The sequence below is a fragment of the Ochotona curzoniae genome, unplaced genomic scaffold (assembly GCF_017591425.1).
Source record: "Ochotona curzoniae isolate NIBS_2020 unplaced genomic scaffold, NIBS_Ocur_1.0 contig_1, whole genome shotgun sequence".
NCBI classification, from domain to species: Eukaryota; Metazoa; Chordata; class Mammalia; order Lagomorpha; family Ochotonidae; genus Ochotona; species Ochotona curzoniae.
Window position 1 is genome coordinate 39,686,548 of NW_024464918.1, and position 27,738 is coordinate 39,714,285.

Consider the following 27,738-nt stretch of genomic DNA (forward strand, 5'->3'; position numbering starts at 1 on the left):
CTTCCCCGCTCCCCGCCCCAGCAGCTGCGGCTAGGGGGGGCAGGCTTGGCCCTCTAGGGTCTGCGAGAGAACCAGGCGCACAGTAGGACTTCTCAGAGTCAAGGCCGGCGCGCGACGGGCCCAGTCTCTGCGCCGACACCCAGCAGCTCCACGCGCCTCCCCGGGGCCCGGGCGCGGGAGCGGCGAAGGCGGGAGGCTCTGCTGTGCCTCTCCCGCCGCCCGGTGCAAACTTTCAAAAGATGCGGCGGCCGCGGCCCCGCCCCTGCACGGTTGGAGGCGGCAGCAAGCGGAGGCGGAGCCGGCGGGCCCGGGCCGGTGGCTCCGCCTCCTCCTCCCGCCCCGGCCGCCGCCGCCGCCGCCTCCTTGCCGGCGCCCACCCCAGCAGCCGCCCGCCGGCTCGCCCGTGCAGCGGCGATGCCCGGGAGCCCGAGCCCGGCGCCGGCCCCCGGCCCGCCGCAGCGTTAACCTCCGCGCTGCCCGAGCGCGCCGCCGCCGCTGACCTCGCGCTCGAAGCCGCGATGGGCAACACGGTGCACAGGACCTTGCCAGGTACGGCGGGAAGCCCTGCCCGGATAGACTCGTCCTCTCCTCCTGGGGACCAGGGATGGCTCTCCACCCCCCAGGGAGCCTTAGACGCGTCCGGGGCGGGAGCCTGCGGTGCAGCCAAGACCCGGCTCCGCGCGCGTCCCGTGGCAGGGCTTTGCGCTCCGGCAGGGCGGCAGCGCGTCCCGGTTACCTTGGGGACCCCCGGTCCTCTTCTCCTGCCTTTGGTTAACCGAGCACAAGGGCAGCGGGGGATAGGGTAGGGGGGCAATGCCGTGCGCCCACTCGCCTTTGTTCCAGCCCCAGGGAGCTCTAGGAGCGGAGCCTAGGGCAACCCATAGGGTGACCGAAGCCGGGCTCGCCTGGGCTTCCGACGGCCAGAAAGCCGCCCGCTGGGTGGACGCTGCAGCTGCCAGGGCTTGCGGGCGGAGGTGGGGAGGGGGAGGTGCTCGCAGGGGTCCCCCGGTTTCCAGCAGCCCAGCGCCCCCGCAGCACATGCTTGCTGCCTGTGCTTGGCCGCGTTCCCACGCGCACCCCGGCGGCGCCCCCCTCTGGTGTCGGCTCAACTTGGGTGGGGAGACCGCGGGCGGGGAAGGTGGGCGGCTCCTGTAGCCCCCCTGGGAGTTGCTGCAGCATCGCCCTCTAGTTAGAATCAACCCGTAGTTCTTGGGCGTGCAGTGAAGGGATCCAGAGTGGGGCCGAGGGTGGTCGGGAGAAGGACGAGGACCAGGAGGCGGAGGAGTCCTTCCTGGGAAATACCTGTCATTGTGGGAAAGGACCCGAGTCCCCGCCTGGGCTCTATGTCCATCCCTGGTTTTACAGAGGGGAAATAAATGGAAGGGCAAAAAGCATGGGAAGTCCCAAGGTCGTAGGGCTGGTGCCCAGGCCTGTCTGCCCACACCTAGAGACCTGTCCCTCGAGTCTTTAGCAGTATTTTGATGTAAGGGCATGCATGTGCAGCATCCTCTGGGCGATGGCGAAAAGTGTGTATATTGTCGGAGGTTCTGCTCCCCAGGAAAGCTATTCTGCTGGGCAGCAAATTCAGGGCGAGGTTTTAGAACGGGGGTGCATGGGCCCCCTTTCTGCTCTAAGTTCCCACAGAGCCCATTCTTGTAGGCATCCATGCAATTATCCCAAAAAGAAGTGTGTCTTCCTTCCCTACCCCACCCCCACCGTGGAGTTCCTGTGGGTGGTGGCACAGCTGGGGTGCCCAAGGCCGGCTTGTGGAAGAGGACTTTCGGGCAGGTGCACCCAGGCAGCAGTCCAGGTGTGCTTGCTGGACCACCCGTGGGTGTGGCAGGACCCATGGAGTGGAGGACCCGCCCTGCCAGCGGACGAATGGCCACCAAGCGGACAGCAGATCTTTTAGCCACAAAGATACTGGGCTGGGCTGTTGTTTTGTTTTCATTTCAAAAGTTGGTGTTGTCCTAGTGGGCAAAAGCCATTCTGTCACCCGGAAGGGGGGCAGTCTTGAGGTAGGGAGTGGGGTGGGGCTGATGCTCATTGGGTATGCTCAGTGAAGCCAGAAATGGATGCATTATTTGTTCCTTGGAGCACTGCCGGCTCCGCGGTGTGGACCACCCTGCAGTGGGACACCTGAGTAACGTGGTCCCCTGGTGCAGCGTCTGAGGGTGCAAAGTTTGTGCCCTGGGCCTGGTAGTTTGAGTTCTTGGAAGAGGCTCTTGAGTCACGTCAGCTTACAGGTGCCAAGAGGACAAGGGTTCCCTACCCAGCCATGATCAGTTTCATGCACACATTGTACCGTTTTTTTATACCCTTGTGCTCAGCAGGTGGTGCTGCCCAGGCCTGGAATAACCTTTCCAAGTCCAGTTCAGTTGTTCCCTCCTCCAGGAAGCCTTCCATGACTACCTTCCTCCTCTCCCATACAGCTCCCATACACAGCCCCATCCTTTGCTGGGCTACCTGGGAAAGCTTCCTAAGTCTGCTTATTCATCTCATCATGAGTTGTCATCGTTGCCCATCCCCATGATTCTCTTTGGGGTTCCCTGAGGACACAGCCCCCAGTCTGGATCATCTTGTCTCTATGGTTGCCCGTTGTTGAGCCTGGTGCCTGGCAGAGGCTCAGAAGCCGGTGGTGGAGCATACATACCACATGCCCCTCAGAACGCTTGGCTCGGCCTGGCCCTGGAAGATCCTTGTGCTTGCACTCTCAGAAAAAGGACTCGTGTGTGGGGTTCGTTCTGCAGGCCTGGAATAGAGAGCTGGCATTTGCAGAGCACCTGGATTTCGTGCCAGGCTTCCTGCATATGTGGCTTCGCTTCCACACCCAGCACGCCTCTCGCCTTCAGGCGGCTACACTTGCCTGCAATCTTCTTCTCCCAGAGCGGCGTGGGGGCTCCCCTCTCACCCCCTGGTGGGTCCATGCAGCCCTTAGCCCCTGCCCCCTTGGCCTGCTTCTGGGGCGGGGGGCGCCTGCAACACGCTGTGACTCACTGTGTATCCCCTCTTCATTGTCTGCGCTCCCCACCCCCACCCCGCTGCAGGTAGAGTTCAGTCTGTTTTGTTCACGCTGTATCTTCAGCGCCTGGAGGTGGGCAGGTGCTTCAAGAAGTTCGTAGAATTCAAAGACCAGTTTATTCAGGTACAGAACATTTTGAAATCCCTGCATACAAGAGGGCTTTGGAAAATTCTTGGAAATACCTGCTGTATAAAACCTCTCTCTTTTGCTACTTTAATCAACTAATCTTTTGATTCTGTGTCTCTATGAACTTTGAAAGCACTCTCATTTGTTGAAGGAATGAATGAAAGAATGAATGAATTCTTCCCACTGTCCTGTGAGGTATTAATCCTCATCTCATTTCACAGATGAAACACAAAATCTGATTAGGGCAAGAAGGCTTGGCCCAGCCCCACACCGTTGGCAGTGCTGGGATGGAAATTGAGGTTTATTTAGCTCCAAAGTTCAGCCTTGTTCCTCCATCTTGCCATAGTCTGCCACCCCAAGGTGAGGTCACATTCAATGGACAATAAGGACCTGGCAGAGAAGGGGCAGGTGCTTGCAACGGGTGCCCGGCTGCACCTTGGGAGCCCACACACAATTTGTGGACTTGGCCTTGCTCTTCACTCTTCTCCATTTTACAGATGAGAAGACTGAGGTGCAGCGAGAGTAGGACATTCGTCTGAGCTCACACAGATAGTAGCAAGAGCTGGGGCTTCAAAGACAGACGTCTGACATTTTTCATTTTTGAAGATTTATTTATTTTTTTATTGGAAAGGCAGATTTTCAGAGAGAAATCTCTTCTGTCTGCTGATTCACAACCCAAGTGCCCACAATGGCTGGAGCTGAGCTTATCCGAAGCCAGGAGCCTCTTCCAGGTCTCCCACACGGGTGCAGGGTCCCAAGGCTTTGGGCCGTCCTCGACTGCTTTCCCAGGCCACAGGCAGGGAAGCCAGGTCATAAACTGGCACCCATATAGGATCCCAGCATGTTCAAGGCAAGGACTTTAGCCATTAGATTACTGCGCTGGGCCCAAAGGTCTGACTTCTACCACCACCTGCTGCTTCTCTGTGCACTCCAGGTCCCGGGTTGGCGGGAGGACGGGCTGTTCCCTGTCTCCCACTAGCATGTACTAGTCCGTTCCCGCTTGTGCCTTTAGGACCCAGCTGGAGTTCTGGTTGGTGAAGAGGCTACATTCAAACTGCCTGTTGGGTTTAATCATTAAATTGATCCAGGCTTGACCAAGCCTACAGCCTTTGGAGTGCTGCCTCCATCGTGTGTGCCCCAGGGCTCAGAGCCAGGAAAGCGTGAAGGCCCTGGTCTATGCCAAGCCCTGGCGTGGCTGGGTTTAGTGTGTGTGTGTGTGGCTGAGTTACACAAAGAAGGGTAGGGTAGTCAAAGAGAAAAATCTTTCATCTACCAGTTCATTCTGCAAATGGTCACAATGGCTGGGGCTATACCAAGCTGAAGCCAGGAACCAGGAGCTTCATCTGGGTCTTCTACATGGGCGCAGGGGTTCAAGCACTTGGGCCATCTGCTTTCCAAAGTACATTAGCAGGAAGCTGAATCAGAAGTGGAGCAGCCAGATCTCCAACTGGCACCCATATGGGATGCTGACATCCCATCAGTGACTTTACCCATTATACAGGGTCTTTTGGTCACCTGTTGTGTGCCAGGTTCTGCAAATGTGATGGACGCTGCCTGTCCTGGAGTTGGCCGTGGTGGAAGGGGGCCATGTGTGCTCATAGAATGGGAGCAAGTAGGCAGGTCCTGCCCATTGTGCCTCAGAGAGGCAGCGGCCAGTAGACTGCCTGCCTTGGGCTGTGACCAGCTTTGAAGAAGCTTCTTAGTGACACAAAGAATAAGAAATAAAACATCAGCATAGACTCAGACAGTAGGAGTGCTTCGCCAGCACACCGTCAGTTGTGCAGTGTGTTGTGTGTGATGCTCACGTGTGTTGTGTGTCTTGCCATGTCACTGTGTTTCTCTCCGTGAGTGAATGATGGTGAGTCCTAGGCTACAGGTGAGCTGCAGAGGGCAGGCTCTGTCTACAACACAGAGGTTGGGCTCAGGCTGCCACGGTTCGTGAGCACTGTCTGTCTTAGTTTCCTGGCCATGAAACTGGGAGATGGGGCGTCTCCCTCACCGCTGGTGGCCACAGAACTCTGACGGCCATGGTCGTTGTTGCTGCTATGGGGAGAGAGGCTTTGAGCCTGCCCTTGGGGTCCCTGTGCAGTGCTGGCTGACAGGTGCCCACCACGCCTTACCTTTAAGGCCCTGCTGCAGGTGCCTGTGAGTGTAGAACCCAAGGCCTGGCTGGGAGGTTGCAGTGAGTGCTGGAGCACTCAGGCAGGGCTTTCTGGAGGAGGTGTGCTCTCTCTAGCCGAGACCTGAGCAGAGGAGAAGGGGATGGGAGAAGTTATTCAAAGCAGAGGAATTTGAGTGCCAAGGCCAAACAGGTCAAGCAGGACATGTGTGGCATTCTGGGCGGGGAGTCTCAGAGACAGTGGGCATGGCAGGAAATGAGGTCACAGTGGTGGACTGGGTTGAGAAGAATACTTGAGGGCCTGGCTGCCACGCTTCCCATGGGGATAACGGTCACATTTGGCTGCAGGGGTGGGGCGTCTTCTCAGAGCCGTGCTGCCTGGGCCGCTCAGAACAGGTTGTTCAATCTTGCGCATGGACACACACAGCTCAGCCCCTCTTTTGGACCAAAGGGCTCTCTGTACTTGGTGGTGCTCTCTGAGGGCTTAAAATAGAAGCCCAGAAGCCAGGGTGTGTGGCTAGAGCTCAAAGCAGAGAAGGAAGGGCCAGGACACAGAGCCGCTACCTGCACGAAGCCAATGCCCCCCACCCAGGCAGTGCTGCAGGTGGCCAGAGCTTCGGCATGTTTGTCCTGCACCAGGACCCTGGTCTGTTTCCTGTCATTGAAAGCCCCAGAGTGGCCTTCTTCCTGTATCACAGATGAGGGACCTTAGACCCACATGATCCCAGTCCTGTTTTGGATCAGGCAGCAAAACAGAAGTGGCAGAGCCCAGCCCCTTCCCTCTGCCACTGTGGGACTCCTTGTCAGGTGAGGGAGGGAACCCCTCTTGCTTGCAGGTGTACCTTTTCTAAACCCCAGGAGGACAACCCGCTTCTGTCCCTGTTGCCAGAATGAAGCTGTCTGTGGGGAAGTCCAGCCCCTGGCTGAGCCCCAGATGCTGGAACTTGACAGATGCATGTGGCCTTGAAGGAGCTTGCCATGGAGAGGAAGGGATACACTAGAGCTTGGGACCTCTTCCTCCTGCTGGACCAAAAGTCGGGCTCTTGATGAGTCTGACACCCCAGTGTGCCTCACACCCCTTTCCCTGAGCCCCACCTCCACACCCAAGATGCAAGGCAGTCTCACCCCCTCCCCCCCCGCCCCGCCGCACCCCTCCGCAGTAAGTCAGCAAGAGCTTGGGTGTGTGACAGCCTTGGAGCATCCTGCCCGTCAGCCGAGCTGGTGTCTGCATGGATTGGCCTCCTGCACTTCTGGGCGCAGTCCCGGCCCTGCTCCTTATTAACCAGACAAGTGCCTGGACCTCTCCAAGCCTCATTTCCACTCCTGTGTGGGTGGGGGTATGGTAATGACAGACAGCAGGTGCTCCCACGGGGCACCTGTGAGTACTAGCTATTCTCCCAATGAGGGTGCAGAAGCCCCTGTCCCACACTGAGCTGTGGTCAGGCACTCCCAAGGGAGACAGGCAGAAGTGTGATAATCGCCACTTACCTTGTAGCCTGTAGTCTGCCTCGGATGTTGCTCCAAGCAGGTGCTTGCCTATTAACCCTCAGGACAAACCCTGTGTGAGACTGGAATTGCTCCCCTGTGCTATAATGAGTCCTGTGTCATTGTTGAGAGAGCAGGGGTCCAGAGAGGGCCACAGCTCAGGCAGCCCAACAGGTGGAAGAAAGAAAATGTGTCTGTGGAAGGGGTGGTATGCGGGGTGTCTCCCGCATGTGCTGGCAGCCTGTAGGAATCTTGGCCTTGAATAACAGTGTCTACCCTGCTTCTTGCTTGACTCGCTTCCATTCCAGCTCTTGAGTCTGGTAGGGTGGCAAGAGGACAGGAGACATTCTGTGGATGGCCTAAGAGGGGCAGGGAGCTCGAGATCTGATATGCACAGCTCCAACCCCTTGCCCAAGCAGGTCGGGAACAATTGAGCACTTTCCAGAAAAGCAAAGCCGTGGGTTTTCCCTCTGGAGTGGTGGGGAAATGAGGAGGGAGGGGCAAAGAATCCCCAGGGGAGCACTACAACAACAGTGGGACAGTTACCTGCAGAACTGCTGTGGAAGGGCCTCCACCTGGAACCCACAGCAGCTGTGACCAATGTGTGAGTGTGAGTGTGTGTGTGTGTGTGTGTGTGTGTGTGTGTGTGTGTGTGTGTGTGCATGCAGATGTCACTACACGGAGGCAGGTGTCACTGCTGTCCAAGGAACAATTTACTGACTATGAGGGCTGGCTGGGCTTGGAAAGGGGAGGAGGTGCCTGTGGCTGGCCTGGCACTGGGATTCATTGGTGTGATCCTGGCTGCTGGAGCATCTGATGGGCCCTTAAGATGCCTTTTGACTCCGAGGCCTCACACTGGGAGGCTACTCAGCACTCAACAGATCTCTTAGCCACATCTTTCTAGTTTAGTCTTCCTCTTGTCACCTTCATGTGGTGCTGGGCCCATTGTATAGATTGGGACACTGAGGTAGAGAACCATGAAACCACCTGCCTCAGGGCTGGTGCCTCCCTGCACCCTAGCCTCCCAGCCTTGGCAGGGCTTTCTGACTCAGTGGCAGGTGTCTGTGAGCAAGGTTTGGGGGCAGCCACCCTCATGCCGTCCACTCTCATTTCCTCATATTGCCTGGGGTTCAGGCTCCTGGCCTCACCTCGGGCCAGCAGGAGCCAGCTTCCCTGGTGAGTAAGCCTCTGAGGCATGGAGGCAGCAGGAGGCACTCGGCAGGATGCCCACAGCAATTACAAGGTGCATTTGTTGACATCCTCTACATCACACACTTGTTGATATCATAACTGCTCTCCTTGGGCACATGGTTTCTTTCCTCCTGCGCTGAGGGTGATGGATTTATGAGATGGGTGGGCACCCCATGCCCGTGGATCCCAGCCAGAGCTGCTCAGTAACTTTCCACGCCAGCCAGGCGGTGGTTCCTGCTCCTTGCGGCAGCACCTCCTTTCCCATGGGTAGTTGGGTTGTTCCAAGGGGCAGGCATAAGAGAGGAGAGTTTCCATGTGTTTCAGTTGTGGTGCAAACCCTTGTCCCTGCACACGCTGTGTCCCCGGGACCTTGAGGCCCACCTCCTATGGAACAGAGGGAAATGCCGAAATAGGAGCCTTGCACAGGTCACACAGCAGGGACAGGCTGGACCCCGAGACAGGTGATGGGGACACAGCCTAGAGTTGAACCTCAGTGCTGTAGGCGCTGGGCTTGGTGGCCAACTCCCTTCCCCACGCTAGGCTTCCACTTCCTGTCTGTAGGACCACAGTGGGCCCCTCCCACTCTCGTGGGACTCTTATGGGATGAGGGGACGTCAGAGCCCTGTCCCAACTGAGGACTCCAGGCAGGAACTGCACCCTGCCAAAACTGATGTGGGGAAGAGCCAGTAAGAGCACCAAGTAGTCCGGCCACATCGTGTGAGGACCCGGGATGCACGTGGGTTCTGGGTTCAGATCCAAGTGGATATTGACCCTGCTGGCTATCGGCACCAGGACCCAAGGCAAAGCATTCTCATCTGTGAAATGGGCTCAAAAGGCTGGAGTGACACGCCATGAGCGGGGCAAAGTCACCAGCACACACAGGATGACACAGATCCCTGAGCTTCCATCTCTAAAGGCTTTCCACTTTACCATCACCCGAGGGGGAAGGGAGCACAGATCCACGCTGGCTTCCTGCAAGCATCTGGGCCCCCATTCACAGGCTCTCAGGCGGCCAAAGCAAGTGCCGGAGGAAGCCCGGATGAATGGAGGTTACAGGGAAGGAGAGGAAACTGGGTCTTTAGGATAGGGCACATGGCAGGAGAGAGGCAATATTTTTGGAGTTGCTTCTCCAAGGGGAGTGGCCAACCTACTGTGTGGCAGCACCACAGTCTGTCTCTTTGCTCCTCCTTAGGAGCCCAGAGCTAGCCCGTGCTCAGATGTCAGCTCCACCATGTCCGGGCTGTGTGGCCTTGGGCATCCCTCAGATGTCTTGATTGGGGCCCACAGGAGGTCGCCTTCCTGCTCTGATCTCCCCCCAAGTCCTTCTGGGAACTCAGGGCTGTTGCAGGCCCGTAATTGGTCTCCTGCTTTCCTTTTTTAGATGCTCTGCTCATTGTTCATCCCAAGTTCTTCCAGCTCGTGGCCTTGGAGCCGCTCCACACTAGCTGATTGATGATATCCACCCCGCAGCCCTGCCCCACCCCCCCACCCCCTCAGCCAGAGCTTCCTTCCTGCGACCCAGCTCACCCTCTTTTTTACAAGGAGTCCAGCCTTGTGCCTCTCCGGAGCCCCTTTATCCAAGCCTGCACCTTGCCCAACTGTGGTACTTGGGCAGAAACTGTTTTGGGCTCTGGAAGTACAACTTCTGCCTGTCCTGCCCCAGGGGCTTTGCACCCTGAACAGCAGGAACAGTGACTCCACACTTTGGGAGGTCTGCAGGTGCTTCCCTGGGACTTGGCCCCAGAGCAGCTAGTCTGCGGCCAGAGGGGGTAGGGCAGGTGACTGTCCCCAAGGCAGAGGGAAGGAGACAGCTTGGGGCTGGCAGATTCCAACAGTTCAGCAGCTGCCAAGGAACGCCTGGAGGAGACGCAGGCGTGTGCAACGGGCAGCCCTGTGCCAGCCAGCCGTTGGACACGGGGTTTGAAACCTGGGCTATTTTGTTGCCAGTTCATTTCTGACAAGCAGACAAGGAACAGACAAAACCTCCAGGGGCTTGAAGCTTCTTCAGGAATTTTGGGGGGGATTTTTACCCTAAGTCTAGCCCTTCGGTGCCCACTTTCTTGAGAACTCTGAATTCCCATGCATGACTTTGAAGACCCTCAGGGCTGCATGCGGCTCCTGACTCCCACCCCATATGCCTTGTTCTCCTTGTATGTTCCCAGTGCACTCCGCTTGTACTCCCCTCCAAGCCAGCCCTTCACTCGGTGCCGTTTCCTTCTGCCCCAAGCACACTTCCCACTCCTTGACTCCTGGGCTGCACAGAAGCTGCTCCAAGCAGTCACCATCTCCCACAGCCCGGTCCCCGGGGCCGACCATCCTGTGCAGTGGGGCATCTGTGTGTGTCCACCTGCACACTGTCCCCTCTCTCCCGGGCTCTGGGATCAGCCAATGGCATGTCCCACTGCAGCCAGTGCAAGCCCAGGCATGGGGTAGAAGCTGTGTAAATGTCACCTAGGGAGGAAATGGATCCTTGGGGAAAGAATGAGTGTGTGTTCCCTGTCCCCCTGCCTTCCTGCCATGCCACCCTGAGACCCTGGCTATGAGGCTGGGGCATCCTAGATCACTTTATTAAGAACAGTATGTACTAAAAGCACCCCGCAGAGGGTGGGAGCCAATGTGGGAATCCCAGCCCCCAGCTCAGCAGCCTGAAGGGGGGGTCAGAATGACCCCCCTCCCCATACTCCAGGATTCTCAGCCCACCCAGCCAGGGCAGCCATCATTTAATCCCCCTGGCCTGAGCTTTGCTCTCCAGCTGCCTCGCTTGGCCTCTGGCCTCCCTCTGGGCCCACCACGCGTGCGCAGCTGTTGTCAGTTTTGTTTGCAGAACCCTGGGGAGGGGAGCCAGGTCACTCTGCAGTCCAAGCTGGCCCTCTTCCACCCAGGGTGCTGGCCAAGCAGGCCTCCGAGGCAGAGCAAAGTCCTGGGAAACTGGCGCCTGTCACAGGGCGCCTGTCACTGCCCTATTTGGCAGAGGGGAGGAAGCGGTTGGTTTTTTCCAGCCCACTTTTAAACCCACCAATGGGAGAGGAGGCTGCTGCCTGGTGCTGCTGTATGGCGGGAATCTTGGCCTTCTCTGGCTAGAGTGTAACTCGCCACTTGCAGGCAGGCACACACACACATACATACAACCTGCCACTTGCAGGCAGGCACACACACACACACACACACAACCCGCCACTTGCAGGCAGGCACGTACACATACACACAACCCGCCACTTGCAGGCAGGCAGGCAGGCACACACACACACACACACACACACACACTCACACACGCACATATAAAGTGCGTACCCTGGGTTGCTTCCTACAGGCCACAGCCTTGGCTTGCATTTTGGTTTGTCTTCGTTAATCATTTTATTTTTTGTATTGGAAGGGCAGAGAGAGAGCACATTTCTATCTGCTGGTTCATGCCCACCAACAATCAGCTAGGGCTGGGCAAGATGGCAGCCATGAGCCAGGAACTCAGTCCAGGTCTTCCTTGTGGGCATGTAGGGATTCAAGGACTTGAGTCAGCACTGCTGCCTCCCGCGATGCACATTAGCAAGGAGCTGAAGTTAGAAGTGGAGTAGGACTGGAGCCTGGGTTGCTTGGTAAGGGATGCGGACACCCCAAGCAGCATCTTGACCACTGTGCCACCACAGCTGCACTGCTGGTTTTACATTTTGGACTCAGGTGAATGTCATTTAGAACCAGAGACTTCTCATTCCAAGTCTACAATCCAAAGATTGTTTTATTTTTGTTGGAAAGGCGGGTTTACAGAGAAGAGAGACAGAAAGATCTTTCTGTCTGCTGGTTCACTCCCCAGATAGCCACAACAGCCAAAGCTGAGCTGATCCGAAGCCAGGAGTCATGAACTTCTTCCAGGTCTTCCACACAGGTGCAGGGTCCCAAGGCTTTGGCCCATCCTCTGCTGCTATCCCAGGTCACAGGCAAGGAGCTGGATGCGAAGTGCAGCAGTCAGGATATGAACCAGCACCCATATGGGTTGCAGGTAGAGGATTAGCCAGTTGAGCCATTGCACTGGTCCCAATCCAGAGATGGTTATAAAGTCCTGGATGTTGGATACCAGATATGTGCATGGATAGGGATTTGCCTGTAGATCAGAGACCTTGCCCAAAGCACTCGACGACATCCGTGACTCCTCACTCCCCAGCCCCTGCCTGAAGGATGGAAGCAGCTGCCTTGAAACCAATGAGGATGTGATACACGAGTCAGATCCTACCCCTGAGCCTTGGTCTCCTTGTCTGGAAAAGAAAGACACCAAAACCTCCTCAGCAGGTTGATTCCGAAGAGAAACAAAATCTTGTGCCTGCAAAGGTCCATGAAACGCCAGCCGGGCCTTCTATGGGAGGCCGGGGCAGGACAGACTGGTGTCCCATGGGCAAGCCCCAAACCTGGGGGAGAGGAGACCATGGTGCTGGCTGCCAGGGCTATGGTGGCTGGCCATGCCCTTTTCCTGGGGCTCTTTTTAGATCAAAGGAAGGGCTGGACCAGGGAGAGGAGTGAGGCCCATTCGGGGGCTGGCGCAGTGTGCATCTGGGACACGGCTGAGATGGCTTAAAAATAGGCCGCCGGCCTTGGACATCAAGGAGAAGTAACGGGGGGTTTTCACGAGGCTCTTGCTGCCCACCAGGGCCCAGGAGATCCATTCCAGAGGGTTGTGCTTCCCCAGCGGCAGGGAACTAACAGGGGGATCCCAGGAAGCAGCACCTGCACTGGGCAGTCCAGCCAGGCAGCCTAGCTGTGTGCTGTCCCAGCGCTCTGGCACCTCGGACGTTACTGGAACTCATTCTCTACATCTCGAGGGGGAGGGACATGTCAGGGGGATGGATGGTGTTGTGCGGTGTGTCAAACCACCGTTTGGGACACTGGCATCCGCTAATCCCAGTATCAGCTCAAGTCCCAGCTTTTCCGCTTCCGATACCATCCTCTGTTACTGAGCCTGGGAAAGCAGCAGAGGATGGCCCACGTGCTTAGGTCCCTGCCACCCACACAGGAGACCCAAATGGAGTTGCAAGCTCCTGGCAGAGACCTGGTACAGACACTACTGTTGTAGGTATTTGGGAAGTGAACCAGATGGCGAAAGATCTCTCTCTGTCTCTACATCTCTCTCCTCCACCCCCATCCCTCTGCCTTTCAAACCAAATAAATCCACAAAGAGGAAAGCAGGCCACAGGGAGTAAATGATAAAGACAGAATTTTATCGTTCCAATTTTAGTAGATGTGCTGCCAAAGCGAGCACAAAGACAGAATTTTAAACTCGAGTCTGACTCCTAGCCCATGTTCTTCTTAACTATCCCTGACATTGAGATATAGACAAAAAGCAATGGGAGAGATGGAAGTGAGAGGGTCTGAGACGCCACGCCACTGCCACGTGGGGGAGCTGTGCCTTCAGAAGGCTCTGCCTTGTTAATAGCTAAGCGTGCACGCAGAGGCCGTGAACTCACCCCTGTACTGCCCAGCGGTGGTTCCTATGTGCACCTGCCTCCCGAAAGACTTGCCCAGGTAGAGCAGGGAGGGTCCAGCACCCTCCGTGACCTCTCGGCTCTGCCCCCATCCCCACCCCTCCAGCAGCCTTTGAGTAACCCTGAGGGTTGGGCCAAGCCTGCTTTTCCCTGCCTGTTCTCACTCCTGAACTGGAAGAACCACTGCGAGACCTCTCCTAGATCCCCCTCACCAACTTGTTCTTGGAGTCCCTTGGACCCAGCTCCTGCCTGGAAGAGGAGAGGGCTCACCAGCCAGTGGCAGTAGCCTGTCACAGAGGACAGGGCCATGGGAGGTGGTCCCTGGCCTGGTCTTGGGGTGGGGGGGCTCCTGCTGGCAATGGTCCCAGCGATAGACTGTCTGACTGGGGCCTTGAAAAACCTCTGTACCCCCCAGCCATGTTGCAGGGGGCATAGCGGATGTACTCAGATGGGGGTGGTATGTGAGGACTTCAGTGGAATCTTCTACAGCTGTAAAGAAAAGTGCAGCCAGTGATGGCCAGAGAGCACTGTAGTGACGTATGGAGTCAAAAAGACAACAGTCCAGAACTGCTCCAGACTCCTGTAGCTCCTAGGGCTGACATCTGAGGAAGCCTTATCGTGCCTCTTTGTCATTGAGTATTCAACAGCAACCCAGGTCTGTAGGAGGGCCAGGAGAATGAGTGCGAGCTGCAGAAAAGGGAGAGGGCGACTGAGTGAGTGAACATTTATTTTGCTTGTTGCCCTGCTGGTCCAGCCCTCTGCCTGGCAGGTCTCCCTAGCAGTGAAGAGCATCCGTAGGTGGCTTCTGGCTTGCCTCTCCTGCATCAGGAGTCTGTGGCCCAGCTGTTCTCTCTATTCCTGGTTAGTTGTTCAAAGGCAGAGACACTGGAACACCTGTTTGGAAGACAAGCCTTGTAGGGGCTACAGGGTTGGGGGATCACGCTAGCCTGGCCTTAGTTCCAGCAGTTGTGTGATTCATGGCCCAACTCAACCCTCTGGAATTCTGTTGGTGCATCCCCATGGTGGGCCGGCCAGTAACAGCAGTCCCCGCCTCCTTGTGAGCATTCAGTGAGGAAGCGTCCAGCCCAGGGCAGGCATCCCTCGTGGGCTCACTGCATGCCAGATGTGGCTGTGGGTCAGGATGTTTTTGGTTGCGAGCCTCAGAAAACCATTCTCAACCTGGCTTAGAAGCAGAAGAGGCTCAAAACTTGCCGGTCAGCTGAGTGGCTGGGCTCACATCCCGAGTGGAGCACTAGCCAGGGTGGAGGGCAGCTGGACCTGGGAGGAAAACTAGGGCATAGTACCTGGGAAAAGGAGGGAGGGATCTCTGGCAAGCAAAGGCAGCAGGTGCCCAAGTGGCCAAGATTGTGAGCTGGATGGAAAGAGGGAGTCGTTCCTCATGGCCCAAGCCTGCAGGAGGTGGTACCTGGAGCCTTACCCTCCCTGGCCTGACCTCTGACCTTCTGCCTCCTGGGTTCAGGCATGACTTGTCTGAAGCACTACCTGCCTTGTCCTGGTTGATCTCGTGCTGGGGCAGGTCCCTTGCCCTCTGCTGTAAGATTGGCTGTTGGAGGAGGGAGCCTGTTGCTGTAACTGGAACACAGCAGCCAGCCTTTGCTGGGCACATGGGACTCAGAGCAGAAATGGACATGCACCTGCCCTTTACCCCCATCCCTGGCTTCGCCCTCCCCTGCTTCACCACTGCTCTGCTTCTCCTGAGTGTCTGTTATGAAACCAGAAGGTTGTTTAACATGATTCTATCCACTGCATATAGTTTAAATGACCAGAGCAAGTGTAACGCGTTTTCTTTCTTTATAATAACAAATTAAAACCTCCAGCTCTTTACTGTCTGCAAAACCAGTATCTGCCTCCACCTCCCTCCCCATCAAACCACAACACTTATACCCTTGTGTCACCTAGGATGCAGGTAGAAGTCCTGGACTTCCTTACCTACCATTCCCCAGCACTGCCCCAGCACGCAGTGGCCTGTGCCAGACCTCCCAGAGTGGCTCATGTCACTGAGAGTAAAATGATTCGGGAAGAACCAGACAGATAGCCAATGGGCTCTTCTCCCTGACCCGTCCCCTCTCTTCTCCCTGTGTGGCTCACCCCCTGCTGGCTCTCCTCGCTTCCTTCTTGTTTCTCTAGCACACCAGCACACTCCCACCACAGGGCCTTTGCACTGGCTGGCTGTCCTCCCACCCCTACCCCCACCCCCAAGGATGCCATCCCACCAAAAATGCTCTTGGTCACCCCTTCCCATCAGGCTGTCCCTTTAGTCTTAATCTAATTCCTGACTCTGCCCTGTGTTCCTTGGCTGCATCGCACATGACAGAAAGTGTTCTGTTCGCTTATCTGACTTTGCCTGCTACCTGCCTCCATCCAAGGGGAGGATCTTGGATATCTTGGGGTGTGGGAGGGGCTAGTGTGATGCCTAGCACATACCACACAGTTCGCTGACACCTGCTGCTACCTGACTCAAGTCCCACCAGGTTCTTTTTCTCACATGGGCCCTTGGCTTTGTTCCTTGGATTCTGGCTTGCATGGGTCAGTGACATCTATTTAGAGAGAAGCCTCCAAGCTTCCTTGCCCTATTCCTACCTAATTCCCCAGGGCTTCCATCTCCTTGGGCCAGGGCAAGGGAGCTGTGGCTCATGAACTCATGCACTGCGTCAGCTTCTTCATTTTCTCCTGCCCTGACTCCCATAGACCCCCGGTATGCCCAGAGTACAGTGTGGGGCCTGGCCGCCTAACGTGGGAAGGTGCACCTGCCTTGCTGCTGGACAAAACTTGTCCAGAGAATGAAACCCATATCCTCATCACCTTCCCCCACCCCCGCCCTGAGAATCCAGGATCCAAGCTGCACCTGGAGGGACCCTGCCATCCAAAGATGGCCTGGGAGAGCCCTTTAGGCTGAGACCGACTGGGCGAGTTCTGCGTTGTGACGGCTTACTGGTATGAGCCGGTCTGAAAGTGGAGCAGCCCCCAGCTGCCCTGATGTGCAGTGGGCACAGCCACTTGGCTGTAGCTTTGGTCTAGCCAAGAACCTTCCCAAGTATAGCCCTTATAGCACTAATTAAGATGAGATCTAAAGGGGGAAAATGATGATTCAAAATTGACTCAGGAATCACAGGACTTCCCAGGGGTCTAATGATTACCTGTGTGTGTGTGTGTTGCAGATGCAAGCCCACCAGCACGCCTCCTGGCCACCCGGCCATGCTGCGGCCCCGGTCCCGAGCGGCGACCAGTCCTGGGTGAAGCGCCGCGTTTCCATGCGCAGGCCAAGGGCAAGAACGTGCGGCTGGACGGCCACTCGCGCCGGGCCACGCGGCGCAACAGCTTCTGCAACGGCGTTACGTTTACACAGCGGCCTATCCGCCTGTACGAGCAGGTGCGGCTGCGCCTCGTGGCGGTTCGCCCGGGCTGGAGCGGCGCGCTGCGCTTCGGTTTCACGGCGCATGACCCGTCACTCATGAGCGCCCAGGACATCCCCAGGTATGCCTGTCCCGACCTGGTCACGAGACCCGGCTACTGGGCCAAAGCGCTGCCCGAGAACCTGGCGCTGCGCGACACTGTGCTGGCCTACTGGGTGGACCGCCATGGCCGCGTCTTCTACAGCGTCAACGACGGCGAGCCTGTGCTCTTCCACTGCGGGGTGGCTGTGGGCGGCCCGCTGTGGGCACTCATTGACGTCTACGGCATCACGGACGAGGTGCAGCTACTCGGTAGGTCTGGCGCTGCAGGGAGGTGGGCTGGGCGGGCCCTGGCGAGGCTGGATCCCCGGGTACAAGGGTATGTTTCTTTACTATTTTAGCCCTGTAGGTAGGGCTTATTCAGGGGCGCCTGGGGCCAAGCTCTCTGTATTTCAGCTCGTTCATTTCTCAGGACAGCCTGCCATCCCTCCTATCCCCTCATGCCCATGTACAGATGAGCAAACTGAGGCACGGATGGGCGCCATCCCTGTGTTGCAAAGCCTTGCCCGGAACCCTTGGTTCCTTCTCAGACTCCTCCACTTGCTCTTTTGGTCGGTTCTCTGTTTTGTTCACTCAATCATTCATGGACTCATTCCTGCATGTCCTTACGGACTGGCTCACTGCTCCGTTGACTCATGTAGACACCTGCTCATGCGTTCATTTGTGTACGCATTCAGCAGTGAAACATGGGCTGTGGCCCAAGGGTGCCTACACTGCTGGCAGGTGAATCCATTGCAGGCCTCCTTGTTTAGGGGTTCAGAGTTCACCAGGCAGCCCGAGTAGGAGCTGGACCCTCCTCCAGGAAGCAGCCACAGATGCTGAAATTGTGATAATAAGGACTCATGCCCTCTCCTTTAAACCTTACTGTTGCTGCGCTTTGGGAAAGGTTAAACAAAAATGCACACTCCAGGAGAGGAGCCCTTTGCAAGGTGTTTAGTTGGCTGTTATCGCCTCTATCTCATTCCCAAACATTTCACCACCCCTGGAGAAACTTGAACCTGTACTAATCTACTTTCTGTTCTTGAACCTCACGTTGCACCTGAACCAATCAACCTCAACTTCCGGGGAATGGGCAAGGTTTCTCGTGGGTTCTGGGTGCACCTGCAGTGAAGTACACAGGCCTATACCCATGTCCTTAATGCTGGAAAGTTCCCCTTCTGAGTCACACCCTCCCTCCCCTGCCCCCACTGTTGTTCTGGTCTTTCCCCTTGAATTAGTTTTGCCTGCTATTGGGCGTCACACTGGCAGGCTCATCCAGTCTGCACGTGCTTGTATGTGGGTTCTTATCTCAGTGTAGTTTTTTTTTTTCTAATGCATCCGTGCTTTTGCTGTGTGTATCAGTGGCTTGTTCTTTCTTATCACTGGGCAGCAGTTCCTGCTACATTCCCAGTCTGTAGACCTAGGCATTGGGCTGTTGCTGGCTTCTCAGCCTTGTATATTTTGCAGGAGAAGCATGACTGGAGCTTTTTACTCTCCGTGCCCAGCAGCAGGCACAGAGGGGAGACTGCATACACGCAGGCTGTAGCTCACCACTTCCTCTCAGAGGTAAAGAAGGCCATAGAACTTCTGAGTAGTTCAGAACGCACCAGCAGGCACAGAGACCTCTGCTCCCGACCCTGGCTCTCCGTGTGTCAGATGTGGCCCTGGCCAGGTGACAGAACCTCTCTGTACCTGGTACAGTGGGTTCACGGTGGTGCCCACCTTGTGGGCTCATCAGTGGATCTGCAGGAGATGACAGAAGTGGACACCTGGCACAAGAAGGCAAGGACGTAACTGCACCTCTGCAAAGGGGCCAGAGCACGACCCAGCTTCAGGCAGAGGCAGAGCCGGGGGTGAGGGCCTCTCACCCTCCACGCCAAGGGCTTCCATGCCTCCCCAACCCTCCATGTGTTTTCCAGAGAAGATTTGGTGTTTTACCTCCAGTGAGTGCAAACTCCTAGACCGCCCCAAAACTCTTCTTAGAGCTCTTGGTGGGGGGACAGGAATGCAATCCTGCCTCATGCACAGCTCAGGAGCCCCAGACACTGACAATTGCTGATGGAGAGTGAGGGTTTTGTAAACTGCGGACCGGTTGCAGCCTTGGAGAGACTGAAGGAGGCAGAAGATGCCTGGAAGGAGACATGGACTCCACGCTGTCCGTGTGCTCGCCCTGCTGGACCCTCATGTTATTCAGTGGCCCTGGAGGGGAAGGCACACCGGATGCCTGCCTCAGTTTCCCTCTCTACAGTTGTCCCCAAGAGGCATAAATCCCTGGAACATCTGGGTGCAGGTGCTACAGGACAGTGTCCATAAAAGAGAATTAAAGCGGGGAGGTAAAATTAGGAAGAATTCTCTGCTTGGGTCATGGGATAATGGGTGAATTTCACTTCCTTTTTAAAAAGACTTATTTATTTTTATTTGAAAAGAGGAGCTACAGGGAGGGGCTGTGGGGGAGAGAGAGAAAGATCTTCCATTCAACGGTTTACTCCCCAAATGGCCACAGTGACCAGAGCTGGGCTGGGCCAAAGCCAGGAGCGGGATTGTTCTTGCAGGGACGCAGGCATTCTTGGGCCGTCCTCCACTGCTTTCTCAGGCCTTCGCAGAGAGCTGGATTGAAAGTGGAGCAGCTGGGATTCAAACCAGTGCCTATAGGGAATGCCGGTGCTGCAAGGGGAGGCTTAAATTGCTGCGTTGACAGAAATGTTTGGTTGTGAGTGACACAAACCCAGTTCAACCTCACTTATGCTCAAGGGAACTTGGGTCTTGTGTGAGTGGTCACTCATGGAGCAGCCTTGGGCCTGGCTCTATGCAGGGACTCAGCCCCCTATGGGGGCCTATGGGTCTATGGCCTATGGGTCGGATTTTACCTCTTGCTCCACTGCTGCTACCACTGGCTCTGTCCTCAGCTGAACTCCCCCTGTGGGGCAGAGGGAAGGCAGCTGCGGCTCCAGGCCTGTGTCCCACCAGCCTGACAACCCAGCAGAAGGAGACGGGCTCTTCCCAAATATCTAACTGCATACAGTCTCCAGACTCCACCTGTCTGCCTGCCATGAGTTCTACACCCAGATCCAAATCCAGAGCCACGGCCAGGAGATCGGCTAAGTGATTGGGCTGGCTCAGGGTCCCCGCCCCTCCCCTTCCCTCTCCCAGGGGGCACAGTTGGCACTGGAGGAAGGGCTGCAGATGCCAGGTGGCAGCCAGAGGCAGCCTTTCTCCCCAGACCTCTCCAGGGTGTCACTGCCCTGAGCACCTGCCTTCATTAAGAGCGTTTATCAGGCACCTGCTAAGTACCAGACCCTTGTAGGGGGTTTCTTATGAGAACTCAGAGGCATGAAACCACATGATCTTCATTTGCAGACCTGGCCTTGAGAGAGAGCTTGGCCGAAATCACCTGATGGTGATTCTTGAGGCAGAGTTTTCTGTAGTGTTATAAGCGAAGAGAGCCTGATGTTCTGGGATGGATCTCTTTGCCGTGGCTCCACGCTGTGGGTGAGGAAACCAATGCCCAGAGAGGTTGGTCAGGGTTTGTCAGAGTCACAGTGAAAGAGAAAGGCTTTAGCCCAACACCGGGGGGAGAGGAGGAGTAGTGACTGCAACTACAGTGCCCACCTCTCTGTCCCCAGCAGGTGGCTCAAGGGATGGGCCTTTCCCATCTTCCTGGGGGGAGATCTCCACTCTGATTGCCAACCTGTCCTACTAAAGACTCTTGGAGATGTATTCTGTGTCAGGTAACATGTAACACATTGATCATGCCACAGTTCTAACCTGGATAATCCACTCAGGAGCCAGTGAAATGGATGGGGGTCTCCATGTGGCAGGCGTAGATGCCAAAGTCACAGCCACAGCTGTCAGGGGCCGGTCAAGGTTCCTCTCCTTCTGTTTGGTCATCTTTGGCTGGCAGAAGAGCAGCCTCTGGGAAAGTCCTGGAGCCCATGGATCAAGGGGTACCCCGGCATGCCCAGGCCAACACTCAGGCCTTTGATCCTGGGCACTTGCCCGTCTGTGTGCCCTGGGCTCTGCTCCTGTCCCCTCCGTCCATTCTTAGATCTGTCCCCTTTCTCTGTTCTCCACCGAGTCTCTCCCTGTCCATTGTGGCTCATCTCCCAAGGTCTAGGGACCTACCTTGCTCTGCACTTGAACCTTGCAAGCTCAACCTCCCAGCCTCCCAGCCTCAACCTCCCAGCCTCCCATGCTGGGCACACAGGGCACAGAGCTTCTAGGTGCTGCTCGTGGCTGCTGGGTCTTCCCCAGCTCCTACTGGTGGTCCCTCCTCCCCAGCTGCTCCTCCCTCCTCTGGCCTAAGCACACCCTCCTTTCCTTCCATGGCGTAATACCGTATACATGTGGGGAAGGGTTTACTGCCTGCGTGTGGAGGAGGCTGCAAAAACAACTGTAGATTTTTCCAAATTGCCATAAAGCAAGGCTGTCTTTCTCCAGATGATCTCAGCCATGCAAGCTATCTCTAAGCCACTGGCTCCCAAATCCCTGCGCTTCCCCCTGCCAGCCCTGCCCACAGCCTCTGAGAGGCATCCCACACTGGGGCACGTTCAGATGCAGGATTACCCCCCTACCATCCTGTCCCCTGCCATCGCCATCAGCAGAGCCACCTAGCAGATCTGTCCCCAAGCTCAGAAGTCATCCACTAGTCCTCACCTCAGATCCGTTTCTGGGTCCATCATGTCCTTTCTGCCCCGGCACACGGCCTGAATGGGCCTGCCTGGCCCTGGCCTGGGTTGTCTGCTCGGTGAATACTGGGTCGGGGGGATACTTGTTGGCTAAACCCCACAGGTGGAATCATGCGTGTTAAGGAGCTGGCGTTGGCGGCTATGCAGGCTGGGTCAGGCTGTCACTACATCGTGGCTCTCAGAAACAGCCATTTGTCCAAAATGCCTTTTCAAAACAAATCTTGTTTTTGTCTACTCTTGTATGTGCTGCTTTTCCTGATTATAAGAGCAGTCTGGGAAAGTACTTGAAGAAGGTCACGGACAGGACAAGCATCTGGTGCAGCGGTCACAGCTGCCGTGGGGACACCTGCATCCCGTGGCAGAGTGCCTGGGTTCAAGTCCCCGGTCTGCTTCCCATCCCAGCTTTCCACTAACACACACCCCGGGAGCCACAGGTGATGGCCAGATTGAGTCTCTGCAGTCATATAGGCTTGCCCAGATGGGGTTCCTGGCTCTTGGCTCCCGCTGGCCCAGGGCTAGCTATTGCAGGCTCCTGGGAAGTGAACGTGGAGGTGGATGCTCTGTCTCTCTGCCTCTCAGATAAACAAAATCAATCAGTAAATCAGGAAAAAATGTTCATGGAAAACTAAAGTACAAAATATTTCAGTGTAAAAAATGTGGAATCCAGTTTGTTTGTAATAAGCATTTTCACAAACTTCTTGAAGATTCTGCATATACGCTCAAGAAGTTCTAACACCAGAACAAACTTAGCTTTTAAACCTATTTCTGTGAACTTTGTGGAACACCCTGCTAACCACCCTGTGCCTTTTTGTACTTCCTTCCTGTTTTCCTGGGCATTCACGTCCATGGCTCGCTACACACACTTTTCTCCTAAGATTGGAATCAATTGGTTTTTATCTTTTGTTTATGTAATGGACACTTTTTTCACGTGGTTCAACATGAGTTGAAAAACTTGATTTTTAAAAAAAATCTGTATTAGTTTGGCATTATTGTAATGGAATACCTAAGGCAGACTTCTTTAGATAGCTTTGATTGATTGATTTTTAGCTTTACCTTGGGAGAGTAAAGTGCACAAGATGGAGACCCCCGGGTTCGGACTGGGGGGTTGGGGGTGTCTAACTGCAGGTGGCACCACAGCAGGGGCACACACCGGAGGGAGAGGGCCCATCAGCAGACCAGAAGTGGAGAGAAGATGGGGAACAGGCTCCAAGGACTCGCTTATGCGCGTGCTCAGGAGCCCCTCAGTCCTGTCTGAGGCCACAGCTGCAGTGGCCTGACCTCCCACCAGGACCCTCCCCCCCACAGTCCCTTGTTTCAAGTTTATTCACTATCTATTTGAAAAAGCAAAGCGGCAGAGAAGGAGCATCTAGTCCACTGCCCAGATGGCCACAACAGTTAGGGATGCTTCTGGCAGAAGCCAGGGGCCAGACTCCATCCAGGTCTCCCCCAGGGGTAGCAGGGGTTCAGGTGCTCTTTGCATCACTGGGAAGCTGGGTTGGGGACTCAGTCCCTGGCACTTGGATAAGGGGTGCAGGCGTCTCCAGGGGCGGCTTAACCCGCTGTGCCACAATGCCTCCCCACCCAACTCAAACTTCTGTTCCATTTCCTGCCACTCGCACTGAGGACCGAGCCCCCCCCCCCCGTCTCCGCAAGCCTTTGAGGGGCAGCACACATCCAGGCATGGCTATCTGCATTCTTGTTTTTATGATGCATGCATACTGATCATTGAGAAATGTGTAACTCAGAAAAAAAATTCTAAAGAAAACCCCATTCATAATATCATCCTAATTTTACCATTAACATTTTCTCAGATATCTTTCTAGAACTTGACTTCTGTATACATAATGAACAGATAGAGACACATATGGACATACGTTTTTGAAAAAACATTGATTTCAAAGAGTTACAGAGAAAAGGAGAGAGCTTGTTGATCCACCGGTCCACTCCCCAGGTGGCCCCCATGGCCAGAGCGGGGCCAGGCTGGAGTCAGAAATGAGAAGATGCACCCAGGTTTTCCATGTGGGGGGCAGACTGCCTTCCAAAATTGCAGGCAGGACGCCGGATCCAAAGCGGAGAGGCTGGGACACAAACTGGCACCCGTGTGGAATGTGGCTGCCACAGCCGGCTGCTGGATCAAACAGACACTCTCAGAAACCAAGCTCAAATCCCATTTTTTCCCTTAGGCCATATTTGGGAAAGCATTGCTCTAAGCAAAACTGTACACACTCCCTCCTGCTAGACTCAGGCAAGGCTCTGAGAGGGAGAGGGCCACCTCGGGGCTCCGGAAGGGACAAGCCGTGGCCCACCACAGCCTCGAGGCCCCACTGCCCGCTCCCGGGAGAGGGTTAAATCCGGTCCAAGTGGCCGGCGTCCAGCTGCTTTCAGGCCTCGGGGACACTCTGAAAAAGGCGTGTTCATGATGTCATTTTCTATTAAGGAGACTTAGAGAAGTGAATGTTTTTGGCATGACATATTTAACATGGCGACATCTAAGACAGTCTTGGCTAGGGAGGCCTGATTGTAACAGCCGCGGAAACATTTTTCCTGTTTACTTGTTATGGGCGACAGCCTTTTATCTCTAAAAAAAAATCTTCAAACTATTTTTAGCAACTGTTTCTTCCTGATTTCTCTGTGTGTGTTTTTTAATTTAATTATTCAGTGCGGCTATTGGTCTCTCCTTTAGTCACGCATCTAATCCAGGTGTGGAGCCAATCAACTGTTATCACTCCAAGTTGCTCAACCACGTGCTCACGACTGTGCGTTGGGTCCTGGTGTTCTGTCCCACAGACAGCGCTGGTGGCTTGTGAAGACCATTGCTGAGCATCTCCGCAGGCCGGCTGCCTTCCGGCCGAGGCTGGTGCAGGCCTCTTAGCCGCTGCCTTTGCCTGGTCATGGTCTCTTACCCCCTCCGTGCCTCAGCTACCCTCTCTGATACAATGCTGGGTGGCAGGGTGATAACTCAGTATATCCCATTCCAAGGCTGTTGGAAAAACGCAGTGAGCTCTAACAAGCTTACAATGCCACCTGCCCCTGGTCAAGTCATTGATACTGTGGAGCGTGTGTTGACATGGATGGATAAAGGATTTGTAAATGCCGTTTAATACAAGTGTGCAAACTTCGGGCAGTGGGGTTGGCGGCTGCATGGGAGGGAAGAGGGACGAGGGAAGTTGGCAGGAGACAAAAGGCAGGAGCGAGAAGAAGTAGCACAGACTGGTTCCAGGCACTGGACCCACTGAAGCTGCCCTACAAGGAAGGGCAGAAGGAGGAGGTGGAAGGCCGGGGTCGGGTCCCTGCACTCATGCCAGCCTCCTGTTCCATGCAGAGAGCGGCTTCGCGGACACCATGACGCCAGCGCGCCTCAGCCAGGCCCGCTTCAACGCCTGCCTGCCACCCAGTAGCCACGACGCCGCCAACTTCGACAACAACGAGCTGGAGAACAACCAAGTGGTAGCCAAGCTGGGCCACCTGGCGCTGGGCCGCGCCCCGGGCCCACCGCCGCCTCCAGCAGCAGCAGCAGCAGCAGCAGCAGCAGCAGCAGCAGCAGCAGCAGCAGCAGCAACGAGGACACCTGCTGATGTGGCTGCCGCCGCCATCCCCTGCGGGCCCCGCGAGCGCGCTCGGCCCGCGTCCTCGCCAGCGTTGCTGGAGACCGACCTGCGCTTCCACGCGACGCGCGGGCCCGACGTGAGCCTGTCGGCCGATCGCAAAGTGGCGTGCGCACCAAGGCCCGACGGCGGACGCACGCTCGTCTTCAGCGAGCGCCCGCTGCGGCCAGGCGAGAGCCTCTTGGTGGAGGTGGGCAGGCCGGGGCTGACGGCGGCGCCCGGTGCCGTGGCCTTCGGCATCACGTCGTGCGACCCGGGCGCGCTGCGACCCGCCGAGCTGCCCGCCGATCCCGACGCGCTGCTCGACCGTAAGGAGTACTGGGTGGTGGCACGCGCGGGGCCCGTGGCGAGCGGCGGCGACGCGCTCAGCTTCACGCTGCAGCCCGGCGGCGACGTGCTGCTCGGCGTCAACGGGCGCCCGCGCGGCCGCCTGCTGTGCGTGGACACCACGCAGGCACTCTGGGCCTTCTTCGCCGTGCGTGGTGGCGTCGCGGGACAACTGCGCCTGCTCGGTGAGTGTCCCCGGTGACTGCGCCCACCTGCATGAGCCGCCCTCCCCGCTCCCCAACTCGGGATATCCCTGGAATCCCATATTGAGTAGGGTTCCCTGGAGAGGCTAGGTGGGTAACGGGTTGTTGTCCGGCTCTGGGAAGTAGGAACAGCCCCGAGGTTCAGAAGGTGAAGGGGAGATTGGAGCGCTCCAGTGGGGAGGTGATACGTGCCCTGACTCCATGCTGTATATAAGCGCCACAGGCCACCCCAGCTGCGGGCTAGATGTGGCCTCAAGAGGACCTGCCACCATCGCGTTATATGCTCCCAAACTTGTATGCGCCGAAACTTCCTACTGCTGTGATAAAGCTGATGCAGACTGAGTGAACAGTGGCAGATGCACCTGCGCGTCAGCCACGAGACTGCTGGACAGGTCCCAGAACTTACTGAGCCCTCGCTTGCTTCTGTGCGCGTGGACAAACGACCGCCTTCTGGCGGCAGCACAAGGGTGATGTGGAAGGCTGCTTACCTGGGCGACACACACCTGCGCTTGCTGGCGCCATGCAGTGACTGAATGAGGATAAGGGAGGCGGGGGGCCACCCAGCCGTGATCTGGCTCTTGTTTCTTCCAGGGAATGGAGGTTGCAATCTGACATGAGTTACACAGCTTCCTGTTGGGGCTTTGGGAGTTAAGCCTTAGAGTCCTTGCCATTTGCGAGCAACCAGAATGAGCTCTGAGCAGTCAGCAGGGGAGAGAAGGAAGAAGGACCTGAGCACTTGGGTTATCCTCCACTACATTCCCAGGCACATTAGCAGGGAGCTGGATCAGAACTAGAGCATGCAGGGCTCAAACCAGTGCCCACATGGGATGCCGGCACTACAGATGGAGTTTGACTTACTATGCCACAGCGCCAGCCCCTAAACAGGGAGTTCAAGGGTACAAGTAACCTAAACACCTAGGAGCGCGTTCAAGTGACAGTCCAGATGCTGGAAGGATGTCAGTTTTTGGAACTTGACGCCTTCACTCTCATCCTGGCTCTTGCTGTGGGGTGACTTCACACCAGGCTTGCCCCTGGGGGAGTAAGCCCCTCCTTTTCCCAGCGAAAGGGACAGAGCCAGGCCCGGCCTGGGTTAGGTGATTGTCCCTGAAGCACCTCTGAGTTCCTGGGTAGGCTGCCGGGGCGTGTACCCCAGAAGTGTCACTGGACTGTGGCTGAGACAGGCAGGTGGGGGGAAAAGCAACCCCTTGCCCTGCCCCCCACCACCCCCTGAGAGCATCTCTTTGCGTCTCAGGTACCCTGCAGTCTAGTCCCGCAGCCACAACGCCGTCAGGGTCCTTCAGCGGCTCCCAAGATGACAGCGACTCAGACGTGACCTTCAGCGTCAACCAGTCCTCCTCGGCGTCAGAGTCGTCCCTGGGTGAGGAAGCACAAACCCCCATGGGTGCACGGAGGGGGACAGACGGGTGGGCCGTGGCCTCCCCCTCGCTGGAGGGAGGAGGGACATCCTGAAGGGAGCAGTGGCAGCGATCTATCCTGGTGGTCAGCAAGGAGGAAGGATGTGCCGAGAAAGGAGGAATCCTGCCAGGTGACCCCAGACTGCTGGCCTTCCCCCGCCAAAAAAAAACCTGCTCCCCCACTTCAATGCCTTGTTGGGGCTACATTACTAACCTGCGTCTCTTCATTCCCCCTCCTGACAGTGACGGCCCCCAGCTCCCCGCTGAGCCCGCCAGTGTCTCCCGCTTTCCTGCCCCCGGAGCCGACGGGCAGCAAGAACGGCGAGTGCACCGTGTGCTTTGACAGCGAGGTGGACACGGTCATCTATACGTGCGGACACATGTGCCTGTGCCACAGCTGTGGCCTGCGGCTCAAGAGGCAGGCCCGGGCCTGCTGCCCCATCTGCCGGCGGCCCATCAAGGATGTCATAAAAATCTACAGGCCATAACCGGGCCGCCTCCGGGGCCTTGGCCGGAGCGAGGCAAGGGGAGCCCCTGAGCGGAGCAACCTGCTACAGCCGCCAGAGAGGCCCCGGGTGAAGGCTACTATGTCATCTGCTAACCTCCAGTGGCATCTGGTTTGTGGAAATGAGGCCTTGAGCCC

The 27,738-nt window shown here is 56.5% G+C and overlaps 1 protein-coding gene across 1 annotated transcript; it reads left to right on the forward strand.

Moving 5' to 3' along the window:
• The first annotated feature begins 359 nt into the window (after positions 1 to 359).
• Positions 360 to 27,738, forward strand: NEURL1B (neuralized E3 ubiquitin protein ligase 1B). The gene is made up of 4 exons (XM_040976800.1): positions 360 to 549; positions 16,588 to 17,133; positions 26,933 to 27,058; positions 27,339 to 27,738. Exons 1-4 carry the CDS (start codon positions 519 to 521, stop codon positions 27,581 to 27,583), a joined length of 948 nt encoding a protein of 315 aa, XP_040832734.1. The 5' UTR covers positions 360 to 518; the 3' UTR covers positions 27,584 to 27,738.